Source organism: Euleptes europaea, chromosome 2 (genome assembly GCF_029931775.1).
Source record: "Euleptes europaea isolate rEulEur1 chromosome 2, rEulEur1.hap1, whole genome shotgun sequence".
In the NCBI taxonomy this organism is placed as follows: Eukaryota; Metazoa; Chordata; class Lepidosauria; order Squamata; family Sphaerodactylidae; genus Euleptes; species Euleptes europaea.
Genome location: NC_079313.1, coordinates 21,111,058 through 21,134,373, shown reverse-complemented (window position 1 = coordinate 21,134,373; position 23,316 = coordinate 21,111,058). Strand labels below are relative to the sequence as shown.

At 45.6% G+C, this 23,316-nt stretch overlaps 1 protein-coding gene across 1 annotated transcript in view; it reads left to right on the top strand.

The window, feature by feature from the left end:
• Nucleotides 1-23,316, top strand: part of LHX4 (LIM homeobox 4) — a 68,864-nt gene that overhangs the window by 22,935 nt on the left and 22,613 nt on the right. Inside the window, exon 2 of the mRNA XM_056844693.1 lies at nucleotides 10,799-11,031. Coding sequence (XP_056700671.1) covers nucleotides 10,799-11,031 — 233 coding nt within the window. The remainder of the gene's footprint in view (nucleotides 1-10,798; nucleotides 11,032-23,316) is intronic.

Genomic DNA, 23,316 nt, shown 5'->3' with positions numbered 1-23,316 from the left:
GGCAACCAGTTCACAATTGGCAAATGGGAGGGTGGGGGAAGTTCACTTATTGGAAATAAATAGCAAAACAGGCACAGAGTCCAGGATTTCAGGTCCATGTATAGAAAGCTGCTGGCCTCTCTAAACCAAGAGGATGAGATGCATTTGAAAAGATCACTGATATCAGCCAGTCTAAGCATATGCAAGCTTTTGAGTTATCTGTCACTCTCCATTAGGCATCGGTCCTGAAGATTCTTGAGTTATGCAGAAATAACTTTTGTTCAACATCACTTTTGTTGATGTTGAACAAGTCAGATAAGTGGGTTGCTAAAGCCTCTTTAAAAGTTCTTTAAAATATGTACATTTCAAGCATGTTTATAAAAGGGAGGAAGTGGGAGGCGGGGATATTATGCCAATTTGTCAAAGGTAATGGCATGGGCATTAGCCAATAAGTCCCTGTGGTATGGAATGCAGTTGGTGTGGACTGGGTTGGTGTTAGGGAATCACATTTTCCTTAAAATGTTATTGCCTTTCAGTACTGGTAAACAGCAGCTGACGTGCTTCCTTAGAATCATAGGGTTGGAAGGGACCACCAGGGTCATCTAGTCCAACCCCCCGCACAATGCAGGAAATTCACAACTACCTCCCCTGCACTACCCCCAGTGACCCCTACTCCATGCCCATGCTCTTTCCTAGGAAAGAGTCTTGATTGCCCTAGCAGCTATATATCAGCTGTATATTTCATGCAATCAATTTACTATGTTTGGTAGACACACTCTTCCCTGCCACCCAACAGACTTGAAAATGATTCTGGTATGGGTTTGGACTTTGCAACTAGAGTCCCATCAAATTCTTCCACCATTTTCAAGAGCAATGATGAAGAAGAAAAGAGTTGGTTTTTATATGCCAATTTTCTCTACCTTTTAAGGAGAATCAAACAAGCTTACAATCTCCCTCCCTCCCTCTCCCCACAACAGACACCTTGTGAGGTAGGTGGGGCTGAGAGAGCTCTAAGAGAACTGTGACTAGCCCAAGGCCACCCAGCAGGCTTCATGTGGAGGAGTGGGGAAACCAACCAAGTTCACCTGATTAGAGCCTGCCACTTATATGGAGGAGTGGGGAATCAAACCTAGTTCTCCAGATTAGAGTCTGCTGCTCTTAACCACTACACCACTCAGGCTCTTTGAGGCACTTTGAAATTTTGGGAGCAAAGTACAGAAGATGTTCTGACCTAAATGCCTGATCAAGCCACTCCCCCCACCTCAGTCAGTTCCAAGAATTTTGGCCAGCCATTAACCTATGACACTCTAACATTGTAAAATGAGATTTAACATTTTCTCCGCATTACTGAATGGAAGGCTAATTTCAAAACACAAAACACAGAGGGATTACCAAGACCGCCCCCACCCCAAAATCCATGGCTTTTAACAAACAGCACATCTTTTTTTAAAACAGGAATATTTGTAATGTGTGATTTATAATATAAACCTGTGAGACCATGCAAAGCCCCAATGGGAATTTTTTTTGCAAATCTTACAAAAATGCTTTTGTCTTCTCTGGAAATTCCCAAGTGGGATTTTCCCAGTCCTCCTTTCAGGGAAATTTACTGTTAAGTTCGAGATTTACAACCCACCCCCCAAAAAAAATATTGCTGACCTGATCGAAATTATTTTGACTCGAAGTACCTGCAGGACCGAAGTCAGCATTACTTTGGCATTGGTATGGTCTTGAAAAGCTGGGGGATTGTACATCTCTTTATTCTTCCCAAATTCAACAGATCAAAGCCACCTATGGCAAGTAGAGACAATTCGTTCCATCTCTTCTTGTTGTGTCATACATTCTCTGACCCTGGATTACTCTAGGCAAGCAGGAAGATGCTGGAGAACAATTTAGGGAATGAATGAGTAGCCAGTCAATTAAGCAGCGGCCTTAATTTAATTCCACATTGTGCTGGATAAACCGTCTGCTGCTGAAAGACAAATGCTGAGGATGCACATAGATATATTAAAAATACATATAGAATACTGTAGGCACAGAGGTGAAGTGGAGACATTTGTTGTTTTAAAGCACTCAGCTGTAATCTGGTCACACAGTATAATTCCATTAACATTACTTGTGTTATAGCAAATAATTTTATTAAAATAAATTAGATAAACAAAAGCTGTTTGCCAGACATATGATGGTAACCGGGTGAGCTGATCCGTCAGTCATTCGTGTGAAAGACAATTCTATTAAGAGACAAAGCGGGTACTTAGATTTTGCATTGAGTCCTCTTGATTTCATTTTTTTGCTGTTCCATGGTGGTGAGTGGTAGACAAGTGCTGTCAAGTTGCAGCCGACTTATGGCGACCCCCGTTGGGTTTTCAAGGCAAGAGGCAAACAGAGGTGGTTTGCCATTGTCTGCCTCTGCATAGCAACTTTGGACTTCCTTGGTGGTCTCCCATCCAAGTACTAACCAGGGATGACCCTGCTTAGCTTCCAAGATCTGACAAGACTGAACTGGCTTGGGCCATCCAGGTCAGGGCAGTGTTTTTGAAGAGAAGGGCACGTATACCCATTTGATTGACTGTGTGTTTATGTCACGTGGGGCAGCCAGATGGGCTGGATTAAAAAATGCTCCATTGATAATGCTTAGGCTTGGCCTGTTGAGCACTGGATGGACAGTGTGGCATAGTGGACAGCATGTTGGACTAGAATTTGGTAGAGCTGGGCTCAAATCCTTACTGCGCCATGAAATTCATTGGATGATTTGGGTCCAATCACTTTCTTTCAACCCCACCAACCTCACAGGGCTGTTGCTGCAAGGTTAAAACAGAGCAGGGGAGAATAATGGGTAACTGTTCTGAGGTCCTAGAAAGGTGTGGGATTTTTTTAAAAGTACTTGATAGATAAAACTTGCAGTTCTACTACTGGCTGGGATGTCGTGGGGCTACTGACACTCACCACAAGAAAGCATCTGTTTTGAAAACTTATACGCCCTTGGGGAAAGCAGCAAAGTTTTTCAGGGCTGTATCACTTCAGGCTGTGGGTGGTGGAGTGGTTTTCAATGTTTGAATGCTCCACCATGAAAAAAATGAGTTTACACATAGGGGGGTGGAAATCTTAGGGATCAGAGTAGTCTCTGAACTGTTTCTCTCATCATCCAAGTTTCCTTGGTTCAGACTGAGTCTTCTTGGGAGGAGAAGCAACTCTCTACCTGCAGCCCAAAGTGGTATGCTCAAGACCAAGTATCTCCCTGGATGCTACTGATAGTCTAGTCCTTACTAGGGGATGCCAGCCTCCAGGTCCCCTGGAATTTCAGCTCATCTCCACACTAGAGAGATCAGAAAAATTGATGCTTTGGAGGGTGGACTCAATGGCATTGTACCCCACTGAGATCCCTGGCTCCCCAGGTTCCATCCCCAAATCTCCAGGCATTTCCCAACCTGGATCTGGCAACTTTACCCCCCCCCAACCCCCCAACGGGTTAAAATTAAATCAGAAGAGTTTCCACCTAGACATTAGGAAGAATTTTCTAACAGAGAGTGGTTCCTCAGTGGAACAGGCTTCCTCGGGAGGTGGTAAGTGCTCCTTCCCTGGAGGATTTTAAGCAGAGGCTAGATGGCCATCTGTCAGCAATGCTGATTCTATGAACTTAGGCAGTTCATGAGAGGGTGGGCATCTTGGCCATCTTCTGGGCACTGGGGGTGTGGGGGGGGGAGGTAGTTGCGAATTTCCTGCATTGTGCAGGGGGTTGGACTAGATAACATAAGAAAGGCCCTGCTGGATCAGACCAAGGCCCATCAAGTCCAGCAGTCTGTTCACACAGTGGCCAACCAGGTGCCTCTAGGAAGCCACAAACAAGACGACTGCAGCAGCACCATCCTGCCTATGTTCCACCACACCCAATATGATAGGCATGCTCCTCTGATACTAGAGAGAATAGGTATGCAGCATGACTAGTATCCATTCTAACTAATAGCCATGAATACCCCTCTCCTCCATGAACATGTCCAGTCCCCTCTTAAAGCCCTCCAAGCTGGCAGCCATCACCACATCCTGGGGCAGGGAGTTCCACAATTTAACTATGCGTTGTGTGAAAAAATACTTCCTTTTATCTGTTTTGAATCTCTCACCCTCCAGCTTCAGCAGATGTCCCCGCGTTCTAGTATTATGGGAGAGGGAGAAAGATGACTCTGGTGGTCCTTTCCAACTCTATGATTCTATGATTCTAAGCGGGAGAAGGTTTAAAAGTTTATTATTCAGCTGAATAACAGGCTCCAAAAGCAGAAGCAACTATTTTTAGTTCAGCATAAGGTAATATACTTGCATAGCTGTCAATCATTGCATTCATCATCTTTTCCCTGCCTTATACATACATTTTCCCATTACACCCACAACATGTCTTTTCACACATTGCATGTATAGAAAATGGAGGCTATTTTCTCTTTAGGGTGAGCAATTTACTATGAAGTAACGCCTCTGTCTCTAATCTTGGCCAGGGTAGCTACCTCGACTCCAATGCGTGCTTAGAGCGAACTTTGTGGGAGAGCATAGATACATTTCACCTTCTTATCTTCTGTGTCTTGCAGCTGCAGGCTGCAATTCCTACATCTCAAGCTTCTTTCATCTACTCCTAAAAGCTTTTGCACTCATTAGCTCTTTCCCCCATTAACTCTTTCTTTCAGGCCTCCAAACTGGCTTGCGCGTTTAGTGGAATCGCTTTGGCAGGTTTTTGAAGCACTGCGGAAACCTGCAATCAGAGGCCACAGTGGCCTAAGTATGAACAGCGCTGGCAGCTGTGTTATCTTTCACACCGTCTCCAGATCGCCTCCAAAACCCATTGTTCTGTCTCCTGCAGTAGACTCTTCCCAATAAATAAGCCAATCAGCTTGGCCGTTTCATTTGGATTTGGATACAATAGATTCCATCGCTCTTGCTTCCGAGAAGCCTTTCTCGGCCATCCTGAGGATTTGTAGTGGCATAAAAAAGCCAACAAATCCTTGCTGTTTACTGTTCGTCCATCTTCTCCTAGCACATAGAGACCCAGAGGAGAGGGAATAAAGACAGCCGTGATGCATAAACATTGCTTGGGAGATTACACCGTAGCTGCTCCACGGGCTGGCTTCTTCAGCAATCAATCTTTCCCAGGCATGTATGTAAGAATTTATGTGCATTGCTTTTACTGGGTAATCTCCCCACCCCCCCATCCCGGCAGACTTTTACAACACCTTCCATTATATGGAGCTATAGGCAGAAATAGAGATGAACATCCAGCTATTCCCCCGTCTGTTTAACCTCTTCTGTCTATGCTCAGACAGCCTATCTAGTCAGCAACCAAGCAACAAGGGTTCTACTGCCCTGACCAGTATTCTGCCATGTCCGTAGGGTTGCCAGTTCCAGGATGGGAAATACCTAGTGATTTTTGGGGCGGAGCCTAAGGAGGGCAGAGATCAGTTGTAATAGTGAGAGATCTCCAGCTACAACCTGGAGGTTGGCAACCCTGCATGTCCAGAAGCCAGCAAATACCAGATTCTGCCACAATGCTTACAACCAGCCTAATTCTGCCAGACTCTACAGCAAGGGTGGGGAACCTTTTTTCCACTAAGGGCCATTTGGATATTTATAACATCATTCGCGGGCCATACAAAATTATCAACTTAAAAATTAGGGGTGAAATGAGGATACACTGGGTAAGAACCCCCCCAAACGCATTCTGGCTCTGCCCCCTTTAACCCCTCTATTGTCGCCACTTCCGCCCCTAGCCCTCTTGTAGTACAGAGGGAATACGTTTCTCCACGGCCCAGATGGGAAAGGGTTAACACAGTTTCTTGGGTGGTCCTAGCAGCTCCATAGCTAACGACTCTTCTGCAAGAGGGAAAAAAGGTTCCTTTTCTCGGCAAAACAAACTCACATCAGCCTGTCCATGGGAGCGGGCGGATCGCCAGTCTTAGATCCTTCTGAGCTAGAGATATGCCAGGACCCACGAAGGGCCAGACCAAATGACTTCGCGGGCCTTAAACTGCCCCCGGGCCTGACGTTCCCCACCCCTGCTCTACAGATAATTCACCAAATTTGACCCTGGCTCTACTTGGTCCAACAGATTCTGTTTGGGGCTAGGGTTGCCAATTCCAGTTTGGGAAATTCCTGTAGATTTTGGGGGTGGAGCCTAGAGATGGCAGGGTTTACGGAGGGAAGGGAATTCAGCGTGGTATAATGCCACAGACTCCACTCTTCAAGGCAGCCATTTTATCCAGGGGAACTGATCTCTGTACTCTGGAGATCAGTTGTGATTCCGGGAGATCTCCAAACCCCACCTGAAGGCCGGCGACCCTAGTTCTGGGCTCAGGTCTTTCCCCTTTATGTTTGGTCTAAGGACTGTAATAATAAATAAATAGCAGGTCTTTTCCCACCAGCCATGTTCTGCCTTGGCTTTTCCTGGCTTGGTACCTCTAAAGTAAAAGTTGAAAAGCCATACGTAGTAGAAAGAGATATTAGGTTATGGTGAGCAGGGCTGAAAATAATCTGCCACAGGGCGGGAGGGAGTAGTGGTAAGAAAGTAGTACCTACCTCCTGTCTTCTGCTTCAATCCCCCCGAGAGTGATAGTACTGGAAAGCAATGTAAGTTACCATTACCCCTGATATATGGATAGGGTTGCGAACCACAGGGTGGTGGCTGGAGATCTCCTGCTATTACAACTGATCTCCAGCCGACAGAGATCAGTTCACCTGGAGAAAATGGCCATTTTGGCAATTGGACTCTATGGCATTGAAGTCGCTCCCCTCCCCAAATCCTGCCCTCCTCAGGCTCCGCCCCCAAAATCTCCAGGTATTTCTCAACCCGGAGATGGCAACCCTATACATGGGGTCTTTGCACACTCCCACAAGCATCTCAAAAGGCTGAACATACTGAGGCCGACGGGTCACTCCCATTTCAAAATTCATGCATTGGTTGGTCTATAACAATAGCAGACCTATTCGGCATGCAGTGAGGGTAGAGATGCCGAATTGTCTGTTGAGGCAAACCTGTGGACATTAGAGAAAGGTTTGGTTAATGGCAAAGAGTTACAAGCAAAAGGCTTTCCAAAATCGAAACAGGAGAATACCGGATCCCTGTAGAGACTGGACTCACAGGAACCACGGTTACCTTGATATACAAGAACCATGAGTTATTATAACTCTAAAAATCATGGACATTTGAAGGTTTTATGTTAACCTCGTCATTGTATTGTGCATCATATCCATGTTCTGGACCTCATGGTCTTTTTCTTCAACCATGTGTTGTTGGAAATTCACTGTACTATCTTGTGTTTCACCCTTGTTTATTGTGCATTTGTGCATACATGGTTAATGAACCTCCAGGTAATAGCAGAAGATCTCCTGCTATTACAACTGATCTCCAGCCCATAGAGATCAGTTCACCCGAAGAAAATGGCCGCTTTGGCAATTGAACTCCATGGCATTGAAGTCCCTCCCCCAAACCCCTCCCTCCTCAGGCTCCACCCCCAAAACCTCCCACCGATGGCGAAGAGGGACCTGGCCACCCTAGTTTAATCCTCTCTCCCCCCACCCCCTGCCCCAATGGCTGGTTGCTGATAGATGCAAACTCTTTCCCTTCTGGCTGAAGAACAAAATTCTGTCATTACTTGAGAACATTTTTTTTTCCACCAAAAGGAGTGAACATTATATTGTGGAAGGCGAAGATTGTGATGAGCAGACGGGTAACCTTGGGAATGTTGCATCCGTTTCGTGATTCTCTGAAAATGACGTGTCATGAATTTGATGTGGGTTCAGCATGACCAACTAAGACCTCATTTTGGTAGCTCTCATAGCTTATTTTAATATTAAGTATACCCGAACAATGCATTGGGATGTTCAATTAATAAAACGTACTAAGGTTACCTGTACGTTTCACTGTTACAGTAACAGTTTAAAATGTTTGCCAAATCCATTTTTTGATAGATAAAATGTGATAAATATTTCCTTGAGTTCATTGCTGCCTCACATTTAAAAGACAAAAGCAGAGACCTTCTTTGATCAATAAAGGCTTCCAATATTGGGCAGGACTAGGGTTGCCAACTTTATCATATAGACTTTTGTTTTGGCTGTAATTGAAATTGTATCTCTGTATAAGTATTATGCTTTTGCGCTTTGCTTTATTACCGTATTAGTTGTTGTTGTGTGATTCTGGATTTTTATGTTGGTTACTTATGTACCGGTAGCTATAATTGGGGCATGAAATGAATGCTCATTAAATATTTTGAATTTTATGGCTATACACAGTGCATATTATTTTGATACTGTGTTACATTGTGGAGCCTTCGTGCCGCTTATTCTCTGAGGAATCCTATTTATGGCATAGGTTTTTTGTATTGCTTAACCTCAAGTTACTAGCTGGAGATCTTTCGCTGTTACAACTGATCTCCAGCCGATAGGGATCAGTTCACCTGGAGAAAATGGGCACTTTGGCAATTGGACTCTATGGCATTGAAGTCCCTCCCCAAACCCCACCCTCCTCAGGCTCCCCCCCAAAAACCTCCCGCCGGTGGCGAAGAGGCACCTGGCAGCCCTAGGCAGGATATTTCCCCAATATTATTTAGAGGCTTTCACAGTTGCTTGAGCAAGGGAGTTTTATGTGAAGAATGTACATGAGGAGCCCTAAATCATGTCAGATGGTGTCTTTTATGTGTCGTACAAAATGTACCGGCACACAAAATGGTATTGTTTACATGTGAAATCTTACATGTGAAAGTATTTGGGAGGGCATCTGATTTGGGGTAAGGTCCACTAAAGTCACATCAGTGTTTATACTTTAGACGGAAATTAAAAATCCCATATAAACTTAGCATGTTTCAGTCCTGCGCTTTGTGCTGTGAGGAGAAAGGCCTTTTACGTGAAAGAGGTAGTTGACTAGGGAAAGCAGTTCAAAAAAAATTTCACACTTTCCCACACAAATTAACTTCAGCCACGTCTCTTCTGATATAAACATAGGGCGAAAACGCATGGTCGCTTTAGCCTCCTTTATTTCCTGTTTCAGCCAGGATTCAGCCAGGATCCAACGCATGCGTTTTCGCAGAACGTGCATTCAATCCTGGCTGAATCCTGGCTGAAACAAGGAATAAAGGAGGCTAAAATGACCGTGCGTTTTTGCCCATTAGGTATGGGAGAGGGGGTACTTTGAGAGTATCTGAATTGGGTAAGCTTAGATAAAATTGGGTCAAACTTTATATTTTATGACACAGATTTCCCTCTGTGTATATAAATATATCTAATTCTCAACATTTAAATCTGTGGATACTTAAATCTGAAGATTGGAGCCATGAACAGATGGAGACAGGACAGATGTCTGTGTCCCCGCCCCCCCAGGTTTGCAGAAATATCTGAAATCTAAAAACAAACAAAAAACATGGGCTGGGGTTGGCCTGGCCTGGGAGCAACCACAGGGTGACTTGCTACCACGCAACTTGTATAACTCACCCAGTACTGGCTGCTTGCTACTGTTCAACATCAGCCACCCCATGGAAGCCAGTATAGTATAGTTTTAGATTCGTTTATGGGAGACCCAGGTTCAAATCCCCATGCTGCCATTGAAAGCTCACAGGGTGAACTCGGGCCAGTGACACACACTCAGGCTAACTTACCTCAAAGGATGGTTGTGAGGTTAAAATGGAAGATAATTTTGTAAGCTGCTTTTGGTCTCAGTTGTGGAGAAAGACAGGACATAAATGAAGGAAATAAAGAATGAATATTGTTGAAGATGGGGGCAGATAAAAGGTAGGTTGGGGGGGGGAGCAAATCAGAGAAAGGTGAGGATATGGGTGTCGCCAGGAGGATGAAAAGAGGAAATCGTGGGAAGAGGGATACAGGGGAACATGAGGTGCTCCATGCAAGTTTTTGTACTGCACACCTATGCCATATTTTTTCCAGGCAGAGGTTGCCAGGGGGAGGGAAACTTTCCACTGAAGACAGGGGAGCAGATGAAGGCTGGTTGGCTGGTGGGTGGATAGGAGAGAAGGAAGCAGGAAAAGGGGAGAGGCTATGGAGGCTTTCAGGGAAGGGAAAGAGGAAATAGTAGGGAAGGGGAAATGTGAGTCCCCCTCAATTCCTTGTGTGTCCTCTGCTTGAATATATCTAACAGAAAACTGGCCAGTCCCTGGGTGGATGCATAATAGAGCCACATTCAGACAAGACTGAACATCTCTACTTGAACAGGGGATTCCTCAAGTATGCAGAAAAAGACTTTTGACAATTAACCAGGAGGTAGGGTTGCCAGGTCCCTTTTTGCCAACAGCGGGTGGTTTTTTGGGGTGGAGCCTGTGGAGGGTGGGGTTTGGAGAGGGAGGGACTTCAATGCCATAGAGTCCAATTGCCAGAGGGGCCATTTTCTCCAGGTGAACTGATCTCTATTGGCTGCCGATCAGTTGTAATGGCAGATCTCCAGCTTGTACCTGGAGGTTGGCAACCCTACCAGGAGGGGGGAAATCCTCCTCATAAGGTCTTTCGAGAACTCGGATGACTCAGTTCAGTACAAGGAGATGTTGATTCCCGCAGCTCATGAGAATGGATTCCTTTCCTATGTTAAACCCAGTGACAGGATTCTGTGCCAGGGCTGATCTCAGCCACTAGTTCCTGCAAGCTGCGCGGCTACTGTTCTGTTGCACGCTCATTCACGTGGCAAGTGGGCAAGATTGCAGGGCCAATGCCAGCGGCATTGCACAATACCCAGGACAATGGGACACCTTCTTTCTTTGGGGGTGCTGCTTCCTGAGCATTGGACTTCGCGTTGCTGCAATTTTGGGTTCAATGTGCTTGCTCCTTGCAGTCTTTTCTTGTTCTGCAGTGGGGGTTTTGTTTGGGTTTTTTTTGTGCTGACGTTGTTGTTCTTTCTCTTCCTCTGCCAGAGATCCCCCAATGTGCCGGCTGCAACCAGCACATCTTGGATAAGTTCATCCTGAAAGTCCTCGACCGCCACTGGCACAGTTCCTGCCTTAAGTGCGCTGACTGCCAAATGCAGCTGGCCGACCGCTGCTTCTCCAGAGCTGGGAGCGTCTATTGCAAGGAAGACTTCTTCAAGTAGGTCTCCCGAGGGGGTGTGGGAGAGGATGGCTGGGCAGCGCTGAAATGTCCCCCACGCCCACCTCCTTGAGAAGGAGGAGACTGCTTTTCTCTCAGGCTAACTGAGCTGCCAAGGCAGGAGCTAAGGACATAAGCTGGGAAGTCAATGTTTCAAATATTAGCTCAAATATGACATCACAGGATTGGATCCTGTGGATCTGTTTCACTAGCAATAGAGCTGCAAACAACCTGGAGAAAAGTATACCCTGTCCCGTTAACAGAGGCTCAATGGGATGTCATTTACAAGGTGATGTTGTTTACCCCCATGACATGAAAAGTTTCCCCTGCCCATTTTTGCCTCTATTCAAGGGGCAGGGCATTGTTTTCCCTCCAGGCTGTTGGCAACCCTAACTAGTGGTGGTGAAACTCTCTTGTGCAAAGAGTCTTCCTCAGTGCAAGTGTCACCACTAGTGGAAGGGGCCGTGGCTCAGTGGTAGAGCCTCTGCTTGGCATGCAGAAGGTCCCAGGTTCAATCCCCGGCATCTGCAGTTAAAGGGACTAGGCTACTAGGTGATGTGAAAGACCTCTGCCTGAGAACCTAGAGAGCCGCTGCCAGTCTGAGTAGACAATACTGACTTGGATGGACCAAAGGTCTGATTCAGTGTAAGGCAGCTTCATGTGTTCAATGGATGATCCAACCCACCAGGTTGCTTCAATCTATGATGACAACATGGACCCTCCTTACAGGTTTTTCATAAGGATTACTGATATGAAAGGCTTCGAGTTGTCAAAATATGAAGTCATTTTATTATTAATTCTTGTTTCTACTTGTTCTTGTTTTGTTCCCCATGTGGTATAATGTTAAACAGCAGACAAACTACCTTTAGCTAGGTGGGGAGTTCCCTTATGTTAGTAATCATTTCTTGAGGAAAAAAAACACTTTTTAAAAAGAGGTCTAAATTGATTCATACTGACATATGAGTCTTGTCATGAACTGTGAAATCTGTGGTCCGACTCTGAAATCCTCAGAGTTCCATATTACATATGGAACTACACGGAGCTACACTTAACCTAAGACACCCTCCCGCAACCAGCAATCCCTGCAAGCTGTTTTGCATTAGAAATAAATCCCTTTTGACTGAATATTTCTCCTAATCAAAACCTGATCTGCTCCTTGCAGCTGCTTTGACTCAGTGGGTGGGGGGAGATATAGGCATGGCACAGGTTGGAGAGAACAAGGGCACGGCTTCTCTGGGATCATTTCCAAGTAACGCAGTGACCCAGTTAGTTGGGTAAACAACCAATGCCCTGTCAGGCCCAGGCACAAAACAGGAACTGTGATGTCTGTTTCATGGGACCCACTTCTGTTGGTCAGAGAGGATGGAAGCTTTTGAATGACATAGTATTCATCAAGCAGAACTGAGGGTGTGGGGGGGAGATGAACTATTCTCACTTATATATACTGAAGAAGAACTGATCTTGGTCATCTGGAGATCGACTGTAATAGTGGGAAAACTCCAGGTGCAGCTAATAAGGCCTCAGCTAACTCTGCACAATCATTTGCATATATGATGGCTTACTGAACTCTGTACATATGGAATGTTCTTTGCTACTCAGCAGTAAGCTGCTGCCTTCCACTTCACACAACCCCCCAATGCCTGTCCACTCAACAGCTGCACAAATGGAAAATGAATCATTTGGTCTTTCTGACCGCTTCATAGGTTTAGGAGGGATTCATGCAGGAAGTCTGAATTCTATGTAAGCATTCAATAAGTGCTCCATCATGTTTAAATACCCTTGCCGTGGGCAAGGCCATCTTTGCATGGAACATTAACATAGCACTAAGAACATAAGAACATAAGAAAAGCCATGCTAGGTCAGACCAGGGCCCATCAAGTCCAGCAGTCTGTTCACACAGTGGCCAACCAGGTACCTCTAGGAAGCCCACAAACAAGATGACTGCAGCAGCATTATCATGTCTGTGTTCCACAGTATCTAATATAATAGCTCTGCTCCTCTGATCCTGGGGAGAACAGGTATGCATCATGACTAGTTTCCATTTTTACTAGTAGCCATGAATAGCCCTCTGCTCCATGAACATATCCACTTCCCTCTTAAAGGCTTCTAAGTTGGCAGCCATCACCTCCTGGGGCAGGGAGTTCCAGATAGCCTACAATAGCCTAGAGGAGCCAGGTCTACCATAATAGTCCCCCAGCAATTCCCTGTGTCCCCCCCCCCCCCCCGGTGTTTCCAAAGGCCGGTGGGGTGGAAATAGGGCAGGGGATGCTGTCCTCATGCCAGTGTGCAATGACACTTCCAGCAAAATAACAGAAGTGACATCATGATGTTGGGCAACACTCTAGGAATCACCTAGAATATCGCTGTGACATCATGATTTCACTTCCAGCGAAAAACTGGAAGTGACATCATGTTGTCGGGGGCGATGTTCTGGGTGAATTCTAGAGTGTCACCCCGGACATTGTGATGTCACATGAACACATGAAGCTGCCTTATACTGGATCAGACCCTTGGTCCATCAAAGTCAGTATTGTCTACTCAGACCAGCAGCAGCTCTCCAGGGTCTCAGGCGGAGGTCTTTCACATCACCTACTTGCCTAGTCCCTTTAACTGGAGATGCCGGGGATTGAACCTGGGACCTTCTGCATGCCAAGCAGATGCTCTGCCACTGAGCCACAGCCCCTCCTACTTTTGTTTTTTCATTGGAAATGACATTGCATAGTGTTATGATAACAACATGCCTGTCTCCACCCCAAAAATTGTGGCTGGCAACCCTACCGTAGCCCATTGGCATGTCAATGCAAATTTATTTATTTATTTATATACTTACAACCTGCTCTTCTCCCCAGTGGGGATGCAAAATGGCTTACAACACCTTTCTCCCCTCCTTCATTTTATCCTCCCAACAACCAACCTATCAGAGATAGGCTGAGAGACAGAGAATCCCCGTCCCAAATTCACCCAGCGAGCTTCCATGACTGAGTGGGGATTTGAACCTGGGTCTCCCTGATCTTAGCCTGCTGCTTTAACCACATCACACTGGCTCTCAAATGGCCAGTGGCTATAAGAGGTATATTTAAATTTTAATAATTTATTGGTTTTTTAAAAAATGGGTAGCTGGACTTATTTTAAAGTGGAAAGATGCTATGTGTGCTTTAAATGAATTAAGCCAGCGTGGTGTAGTGGTTAAAAGCAGTGGTTTGGAGCGGTGGAGTCTGATCTGGAGAGCTGGGTTTGATTCCCCACTCCACCACATGAGCGGCGGAGGCTAATCTGGTGAACTGGATTTGTTTCCCCACTCCTACACATGAAGGCAGCTGGGTGACCTTGGGCTAGTCACAGCTCTCTCAGCCTCACCTACCTCACAGGGTGTCTGTTGTGGGGAGGGGAAGGGAAGGTGATTGTAAGCCGGTTTGATTGTTCCTTAAATGGTAGAGAAAGTCGGCATATAAAAACCAACTCTTCTTCTAATCTGAGTAATTTCATGATTGACATGTGCGGTGGATGCCCATTGGTAATGCAAGTAAAGGCTTTATCCATGGTCTCTATATTGGGCCTGAAGTTGATTCGACCATCATTCCTTCTTCTAAAGAACCTCTGCAATCTACAGTTCTTTGGTTCCTGGGGCTTCATCTCCTCCTACAGAGTCCTCACCAAAATGTTTTGTGGAAAACACTGGGGCTTTAAAAAATAAAATAAATAACCTGGTAGAATCTCTAAGATCGTCCACTAGGAAAGCCAAGGGTTTAAATAAAGGGAATTGTGTTGCTTTAGAGTTCCCACAGGATGAATGCTATTTGTGGGAATTTAACCTTCTTAGAGGCCCAAATCTCTCTAATACACACTCCCTCTCCCCTCATGGAGTTTTTAAACCCAAATTGGACTATAGCTTTGCTTGATCTAATCTCCCTTGCCTGCATCAAAGGACATCTGTTCTGATCCATGCCAGAGGGCAGAAGAAACCCACATTAATGCCTACCGTTGATTGCCCTGAGGTTTTCTGAGAAATGTTGCTTCCTTGGATTTTGGCTTATTATCCAACATATGTTTGTTATGAAACATCCGAATTTGCTTGTGGGGAAACCAGTACCATTTTCTGCATAGAAGCATTATGCCAATACTTTTTTTTTTTTTTTTTTAACTATTTCTATGGGCCAGGGGAGGCTACCCAAAGGGGCCATTTCACATGTGAAATTTCTCAGGTAGTTTCCTGATCTCACCCTACATTTAATATGTAAAATGTGAATGTAACAAACAGGTTTGTTACAAAGAGGTTTGCAAACAGACACCTATTTATCATGGAACAGTTCTTTCAGGTGGGGCTGTGGCTCAGAGACAGAGCATGTAGAAGGTCCAAGCTTCAGTATCTGACATTTCCAGTTAAAAAGATCAGGTAGGAAGTCGGTAGGGTTGCCAGGTCCCTCTTCGCCACTGGCGGGAGGTTTTGGGGGCAGAGCTTGAGGAGGACGGGGTTTGAGGAGGGGAGGGAATTCAATGCCATAGAGTCCAATGGCCAAAACTGCCATTTTCTCCAGGGGAACTGATCTCTATCAGCTGGAGATCAGTTGTAATCCTGGCCAGGAACCAGTATGCTGTATACATCATGAAACTAGCCTGTTTAGGCAGGAGTAGTAGTATCTACCTAATGGGAGATTGTACCAACTAAAATGCTACAGGGCATAGATGATACACTAAAATGACTACATGTATTTGAAGAGGAACTGATGAAGATATAAGAACAGAAATGGCCGCCTTCCTCTTCTACCTGACATTTGTTGATAAAACAAGGAATGTTGATCCTGTAATAAGACAAAATATAAGATAACATATTAGTATCAGAACATTCGACTGGATATGTATTTACTCATCTTTATATAAACTTACCTCTGTTGATAAGTATTGTTGTAACACCATGTAGTAGGAGTGTATTTTCTTGTGTATGGATGTTGACTCTATGGTATTATTGAATTTTGATTCTGACTATAGAACGGGCTAATCTTTGTACTTGATTTTCTGTGTGTATTTGGGTTTAACAGCTAGGTACACAGAAGTGTCTATTTTGATATAGCCTCCAGGTAAAAGCTAGAGATCTCCTGCTATTACGACTGATCTCCAGCCAATAGAGATCAGTTCCCCTGGAGAAAATGGCCGCTTTGCCAATTGGACTCTGTGGCATTGAAATCCCTCCCCTCCCCAAATCCCACCTTCCTCAGGCTCCACCCCCAAAACCTCCCGCTGGTGGCAAAGAAGGACCTGGCAACCCTAACTAACCCTGATAGACCACGACTCTGACTCAGTATAAGACAGCTTCATGTTTGTAGGGTAGAAACACCAACCAGGCCACACGCTTCGCGATGGGGGTGAGCATTGTCCCATTACACCCCCCTGAGAGTATTGTGCTTGGCTGAGAACAACTTGCTGGTGGTCCCTGGCCCTAGAACCATCCAGCTGTCCTCGACCAGGGCCAGGGCCTTTTTGGCTCTGGTCCCAGCCTGGTGCAACTCTCTGTCTAGTGAGACCCGTGCCCTGTGGGACCTAACTCAGCTCTGCAGGGCATGTAAGATGGAGATGTTCCACCAGGCATATGGTTGAGGGCAGCAACAGGACATGGATTGGCTGACCTACCTGCCCCCCTTGCCCTTTTTCTGCTTCCCCTTGCCTTCCCTTTTCCTACCCTTCCTATCTTTTCCTACCCTTTACTGTTCCTTTCTCCATCCCTGTTGTTGGTGTCTTCCCTGGCTTAGGCTGGTGGGCCTTGGAGGTGATTGATCACCTGATTAACACCATGCAAAATCTCCTTGGCGAGAACATTCATAGGAGCTGGCCATTGAGATAGGATGCCATCTTGTTAACTTGGGTTCTAAGCTTCTACTGTATGTTTTAACATTGCTAAAGTTGGGAGGTTTATGTGTACCACTCTACCTGTTGGAAGACGCCTGGCAGTGTCGGGGAGGGCTGGGTATAAATTTAATGTACATAAATAAATTAATCTTACTGTCTTAATTAAAGAATTTGAGCTGCCCGTCAAAGCAAGTGACATCATGGTACTGTAAGATTCCTATTGAATCCTAGCGTGGAGTGATGTTACTTCCCCTGGAAATAGCATCATGCCACTTTTGCTTTATTCGACTCCCTCCCCCACCAGCCTACCAGGCATCCATGGGAGGTAGCAGTTGTGGACAGGAGATCTATCAACCCTAAGTAAGATGTACGGAACAAGGATTGGTGCCAGTCTAAAAGAAACCCGTGTGTTGGGCCTGCTGCTTTCTCCTGCAATGGCCTAACGCAACTGAAGGAGGAGTATGTACTTGGGCAATGGTTCTTCAAGCAGGAAGAATGCCTGTACAGACTAGGATGGGCAGTTGCCAGGAGGAGCTCTTCCGTGACCCACTCACAATCACAGGTTCCTTGACTGAAAGAGAGGCAACTCAGCGCTGTTTCCTTCTGATTTGTGAGATGACAACAGCAGCTTGTCCTGCCTCTTGTGTTGTCACTGCTAGCAATAAGTGGGGCAACGCTTGACGTCTTCTTTTGGCTTGGGTTTTGCTTTTCCTTGGTGCCTAAGCCAAGTCCACGTGACTCTCGTGCCTGGCCTTTTCTTCTGATCTTCTTGTTTGTAGACCCTGGGCCACAAGGAGCAAACTCTGTAGTGGTGAGGGCCGAGGTAATGCTTAAAGGACTGCCTCTTCCATATGAACCTACCTGATCACTGTGGGCATCTTAAGGGGCTCTTGGGTGCCCTTACCATCTGATTTGCGGCAATCCGGAAAAAGGACATTCTCGGTCGTGCAATCAAAATTATGGAATTCCCTCCCCAGGTTGATTCATCTGTCCCCATCATCGTTTTCCGCCAGAAGGTAAATCTGTTTCATCTGGCGGTCCATCACTGACCCTCTTTCTTGTTGGTTTGTTTTGTTTGATTGTTGTTTTTAATTGGCTTTATAATGTGTATTTCTAAAAGCATCAAGCATTTGAAAATTTGGAGAATCGGTGAGGGAGGTTGTCGTTGTTATAGGACTCTCCCTGAAACAAACAAAAATGAGTGTTTGTTTAACTGGAGGCAGAATCACTTTCGGTTACCTATATCTTCTTGCAAAAAAGCTGAATCGCATCTTCTTCTTTTGAAGGGGTAAATTACTGTGTCAATTTTGCATGCTAATGCACCGGGGGGCGGGGATGCAACATACCATGTTTGAGAATTTTTTTTACCGAAAACGAGTGAGTTCCCTCCCCCAGATGTAACCATTTGACAAAAAAAGAGATGCAACCCTTAAGGAAAGCTCAAACAATGATCTGTCTTGATATAGGAAAGGCAACAATAACGGCAAACTAGAAGAATCCTGGTCTGTGTGCGTATTTCATTTTCTCAGCACCCAGAGGGCACGCGGGGGGCCGGCACTACAGAACTTACACAGCTTTTACAACTCCCAATAGAACAGTACTCTGAGAATTGCCATAGATAATATTTTCTCTCTCTGGATCGTTCTCCGCTGCCCCTTTGCTGTCATTAACGAGCATTTTAATCTAGCAGTTAATATCCTCCTCGTTTTGCCAGCTGTTTGGATCTCTCTGGAGAACAGGGATGAAAGTGCGGGGGGGGGGGGAATGGCTGTTTGATCTAACCTGCAAAAATGTGTGTTTGCTTTGATTTAAAATCTTTCTAATGGCATTGCATAAGCAGGTTTAAAAAGGAAGTAATGACTCTTGTGTTAGCATCGCTCCGCAGGATAAGAGCCAATTCTACTGTCGCATCCCCCCCACCCCACAATGGAAACGCATTCCATTGAAGGAATAGAATATATTATACAGGAGTATAGAATCCAGAAGATTCTATGAATGGAAGCCGACAGAAATCAAATCCCACCCTCCCTCAGGTTCATGGAACATTCTTGCAAATGGAATTTGCATTCTGAGAAGTGTCCATTGAGGAAAGATGCTAGTTCATTGATGCCAAATGTTGAGCCTGTTGAAATGTTGAGAACAGAGAGTGGATGGGGACTGCAGCTAGGGTTGCCAGGTTGCCCCTGGCCACTGGTGGGGAATTGGTGGGGGGTAGGGTTGCCAGATCCAGGTTGGGAAACTGGGAATTTGGGGGTGGAGCCTGGGGAGGACAGGGACCTCAGTGTGATACAATGCCATAGAGGCCACCCTCCAAAACATCCATTTTCTCCAGAGGAACTAATATCTGTTGTCTGAACTGCAATTCCAGGGCAGCCCCAGGTCCCACCTGGAGGTTGGCATCCCTACCACAACACAGTGCATCCAATGACAAAATGTTGGAATGTTCCTAAAAATGTTAGGAAGTTTCAAGCCAAGCCGCTTCCCGCGTTGAAGACAGCTGTCTCCAAACAGGTGCTCCCTACAGACCCCAGGGGGATACCTACTGAGGTCTTTTGAAGGATGTCCTATTCCAACGAAGGAGAGAAATCCCTGCGGGATTTGACATAGTTCCTAGGGTTGCCAGGTCCCTCTTCACCACCAGCAGGAGGATTCTAGGGTCGATCCTGAGGAGGGTGGGATTTGGGGAGGGGAGGGACTTCAATGCCATAGAATCTAATGGCCAAAGCGGCCATTTTCTCCAGGTGAACTGATCTCTATTGGCTGGAGATCAGTTGTAATAGCAGGAGATCTCCAGCTAGTACCTGGAGGTTGGCAGCCCTAACAGTTCTGCAGGGCCTGTAAGACTGAGACGTTCCGCCAGGCCTACGGTCGAGGATAGCAACGGTGTATATCATAGCTGCCCCCCCCTCTGCCCACCTTCTCTTTATGTTTTGTTCCATCTTATTGATTTCTGGAGGGGTCCTGATTGCTTCTCTCTCCCCACCACCCTGGCTCACAATGGCCCAGTGTGTTAATAATGTGTGCCAATTTGTTTAAGGGGTTTCATCAGTTTACTGTTAAATTTTATTGATTTTAAGGGTGTAATGTTATGAGTTTGAATGTAAATTATGATGGAGTGTTTTAATGATTGTTAGCTGCTCTGAGCCCAGCCTTGGAAAGAGAGTGAGATATAAATCAAAAGAAGGAAGGAAGGAAGGAAGGAAGGAAGGTTTATGCAAGGATACTTTCACTCATGTTCACCCCCAGACTGTTTTGGTTGTTCCTTGGAGATATGCATGAGTTTTCTGTCCATTCCTCTGTTAACCCGATTCAAAACGAGGATTTCTCGAGAAAAGGCATTGTCTTCTTTGGTGATTGGCATAGTCTCCTGTCAGGAAGAAAGGAACATAGTCTGTTACCGCACTAGCTATTCCAGCGACGTATCAAGAGTTTGAAATTGTAAAAAATACTGTTCGCACTTACTTTGGCCCCTTTAGCTGTGAAGCTGTCTTCCAACCATTTTTTAGCCGTGGTATCCAAAAACCCTTTTAAAGTGATGTTTTTTATAACATTTTCAAACTCTTGATACATCGCTGGGAATACATAATGCGGTAACCCCTTACATAATGCGGTAACCCCCATAATCTATAAAGAAGAAAGAAACTTCATTTATACTGAGTACCTATTTGGACTCTTGGATGTGTGTACTGCATCTTTATTTTTGCATACTCAGACCAGTGGTTGTTAACTTGAATTTGTGTTTATTATATTTATTTCATCTGCGGCATTGTGCCAGTCTCTGTGTTATTGCATTGCAACCTCCAGGTAGTAGCTGGAGAGCTCCTGCGATTACAACTGACCTCCAGCCGATAGAGATCAGGTCACCTGGAGAAAATGGCCACTTTGGCAATTGGACTCTATGGCATTGAAGTCTCTCCCCTCCCCAAACCCCGCCCTCCTCAGGCTCCCCAAACCCCACCCTCCTCAGGCTCCTCAAAACCTCCCACCGTGCAGTGGATCCCTGTTTGCTAAACTCCTTCCTGAAAGAGTCCCACCAAACCAGTTTTCTTTTTATTTTCCAAAGGCTGGTAAAGGCTTTGCTGAGTAGTTGGGCCTTTGGGGTGTGAGGCCTTTTTGACTCAGGAGTTAGTGTTTGTCTTGGATTTGGGAATCAGTTGCAGAGGCTTTTTTATATTTGCTGGAGAAGCTGCTGATTTGAAGTGCCCTTGATGATATACATGGATATTATTTTGATCTTGTTCTGTACTGCAGTTTAAAGTACGTTGAAGGTCGCTCTCAGAACTTCATGGGTATATAAGTTTGAAAACAGTCCTTTTACACCCAAATCCATCTGGCACAGGTGCCCCTTGTTAATTCTGTCTGTTTATGACACACTGGAAAGAAAGCGGTTAAGGTGATGTGATGGCTGCCAACTTGGAAGGATTTAAGAGGGGAGTGGACATGTTTATGGAGGAGAGGGCTATCCATGGCTAGTAGTCAAAATGGTTACTAGTCATGATGCATACCTATTCTCTCTAGTATCAGTGGAGCATGCCTATTATTTTGGGTGCGATGGAACACGGGCAGGACGGTGCTGCTGCAGTCGTCTTGTTTGTGGGCTTCCTAGAGGCACCTGGTTGGCCACTGTGTGAACAGACTGCTGGACTTGATGGACCTTGGTCTGATCCAGCAGGGCCTTTCTTATGTTCTTATGCCCCAGGGTGCTCACCTAAGCAGTACTGCGTACCATTCAAGCAACTTGACCTGCACTGCTTCCGCCAATATGGAATACCAATGCCTGGGCAGTAGGAAACTGGTAGATTTCCTGTTACCCTTTTCAGAGTAGAGTAGGCAAAAAAAAAAAAACCCGTCTGGGCTGGTGCCAATCCACCAGAAGGGGAAAAAATTCCTACTTGGCCTCCAAAGAGGAGGGAGTGGGACTCAGGCCAGCTCTTATATATGCTTCCTTCCCCATCTCCCAAACCTAGGGTTTCCCCTTTTCTTTAGAAGAGTTGGTCTTGCCACCCCTAGTCAGGTGGAACTAGGGTTGCCAACCTCCAGGTGCTTGACAATTTATCACATAGGTGCAAAAGTGCAAATGTGCAGTGAAAGACTTAGGGAGCACAAACTGAACATGAGTCAACAGTGTGATATGGCGGCTAAGAAGGCCAATGCAATTCTGGGCTGCATCAATAGGAGTATTGTGTCTAGATCAAGGGAAGTAATACTACCACTGTATTCTGCATTGGTCAGACCTCACTTGGAATACTGTGTCCAATTTTGGGCTCCACAATTTAAGAAGGATGTTGACAAGTTGGAGCGTGTCCAGAGGAGGGCGACCAGAATGGTAAAAGGTCTGGAATCCATGCCCTATGAGGAGAGACTTAGGGAGTTGGGTTTGTTTAGTTTGGAGAAGAGAAGGTTGAGGGGAGACATGATAGCCATGTTTACATATTTGAAGGGATGTCATGTTGATGAAGGAACTAGCTTGTTCTCTGTTGCTCCAGAGACTAGGACATGGAGTAATGGATTAAAACTAATAGAAAAGCGATTCCACCTAAACATTAGAAAGAACTTCCTGACGGTGAGGGCTGTTCAACGGTGGAATGTGCTGCCTCGGAGGGTGGTGGAGTCCCCGTCTTTGGAGGTCTTTAAGCAGAGGCTAGATGGCCATCTGTCGGGAGTGCTTTGATTGTGGGATCCTGCATGGCGGGGGGAGGGTTGGGGTCACTGGGGATGTGGGGGGAGGTAGTTGTTAATTTCCTGCATTGTGCAGGGGGTTGGACTAGATGACCCTGGTGGTCCCTTCCAACTAAAGATTCTATGATTCTAGAGGGAGCTATAGGGTTGCCAACCTCTAGGCGGTGTAGGAAAACGGCAGCACATAGGCTCACAACAAATAAATAAACTACATTTTTTAAAGTTTCAATTCTTATTCTTATCACTATAATTATTTACAATATTTACATCAACATTACAACTGATTTCCAGGTGACAGAGATCAGTTCGCCCGGAGAAAATGGCTGCTTTGGAAGGTGGACTCTATGGCATTATATCCCATTGAAGTCCCTCCCTTCCCCAAACCATGCCCTCTTTAGGCTACACTCCCAAAATCTCCAGGTATTTCTTAACCTGGAGCTGGTAACCCTAGGGAGCCAAAACATCCAGGACTGAAGAGATGGCATGTTAGGTTCTCTGAAACTTGAGCAGAACGGCCCAAGCCAGAGGCTGGGATTTAGTTTAGTGATCTACCTGGAGCTGTGCTAGGTTCAGAGCCCTTTCTTGGGTCCATAATAGAGATGCTGCAGATTTCGGCATGAATGCATTCAAGAGCCGAACTTACTGTATTCAAAGGTCAAATGTGAGCTGAACAGTTGTGCTGAACAGCTGTGAATGTCTGCTGAATATTTTATTTGCGTCCGGTTTTGTAAAACTGCACATGTGCAAAGATGCTGCCAATTCCAC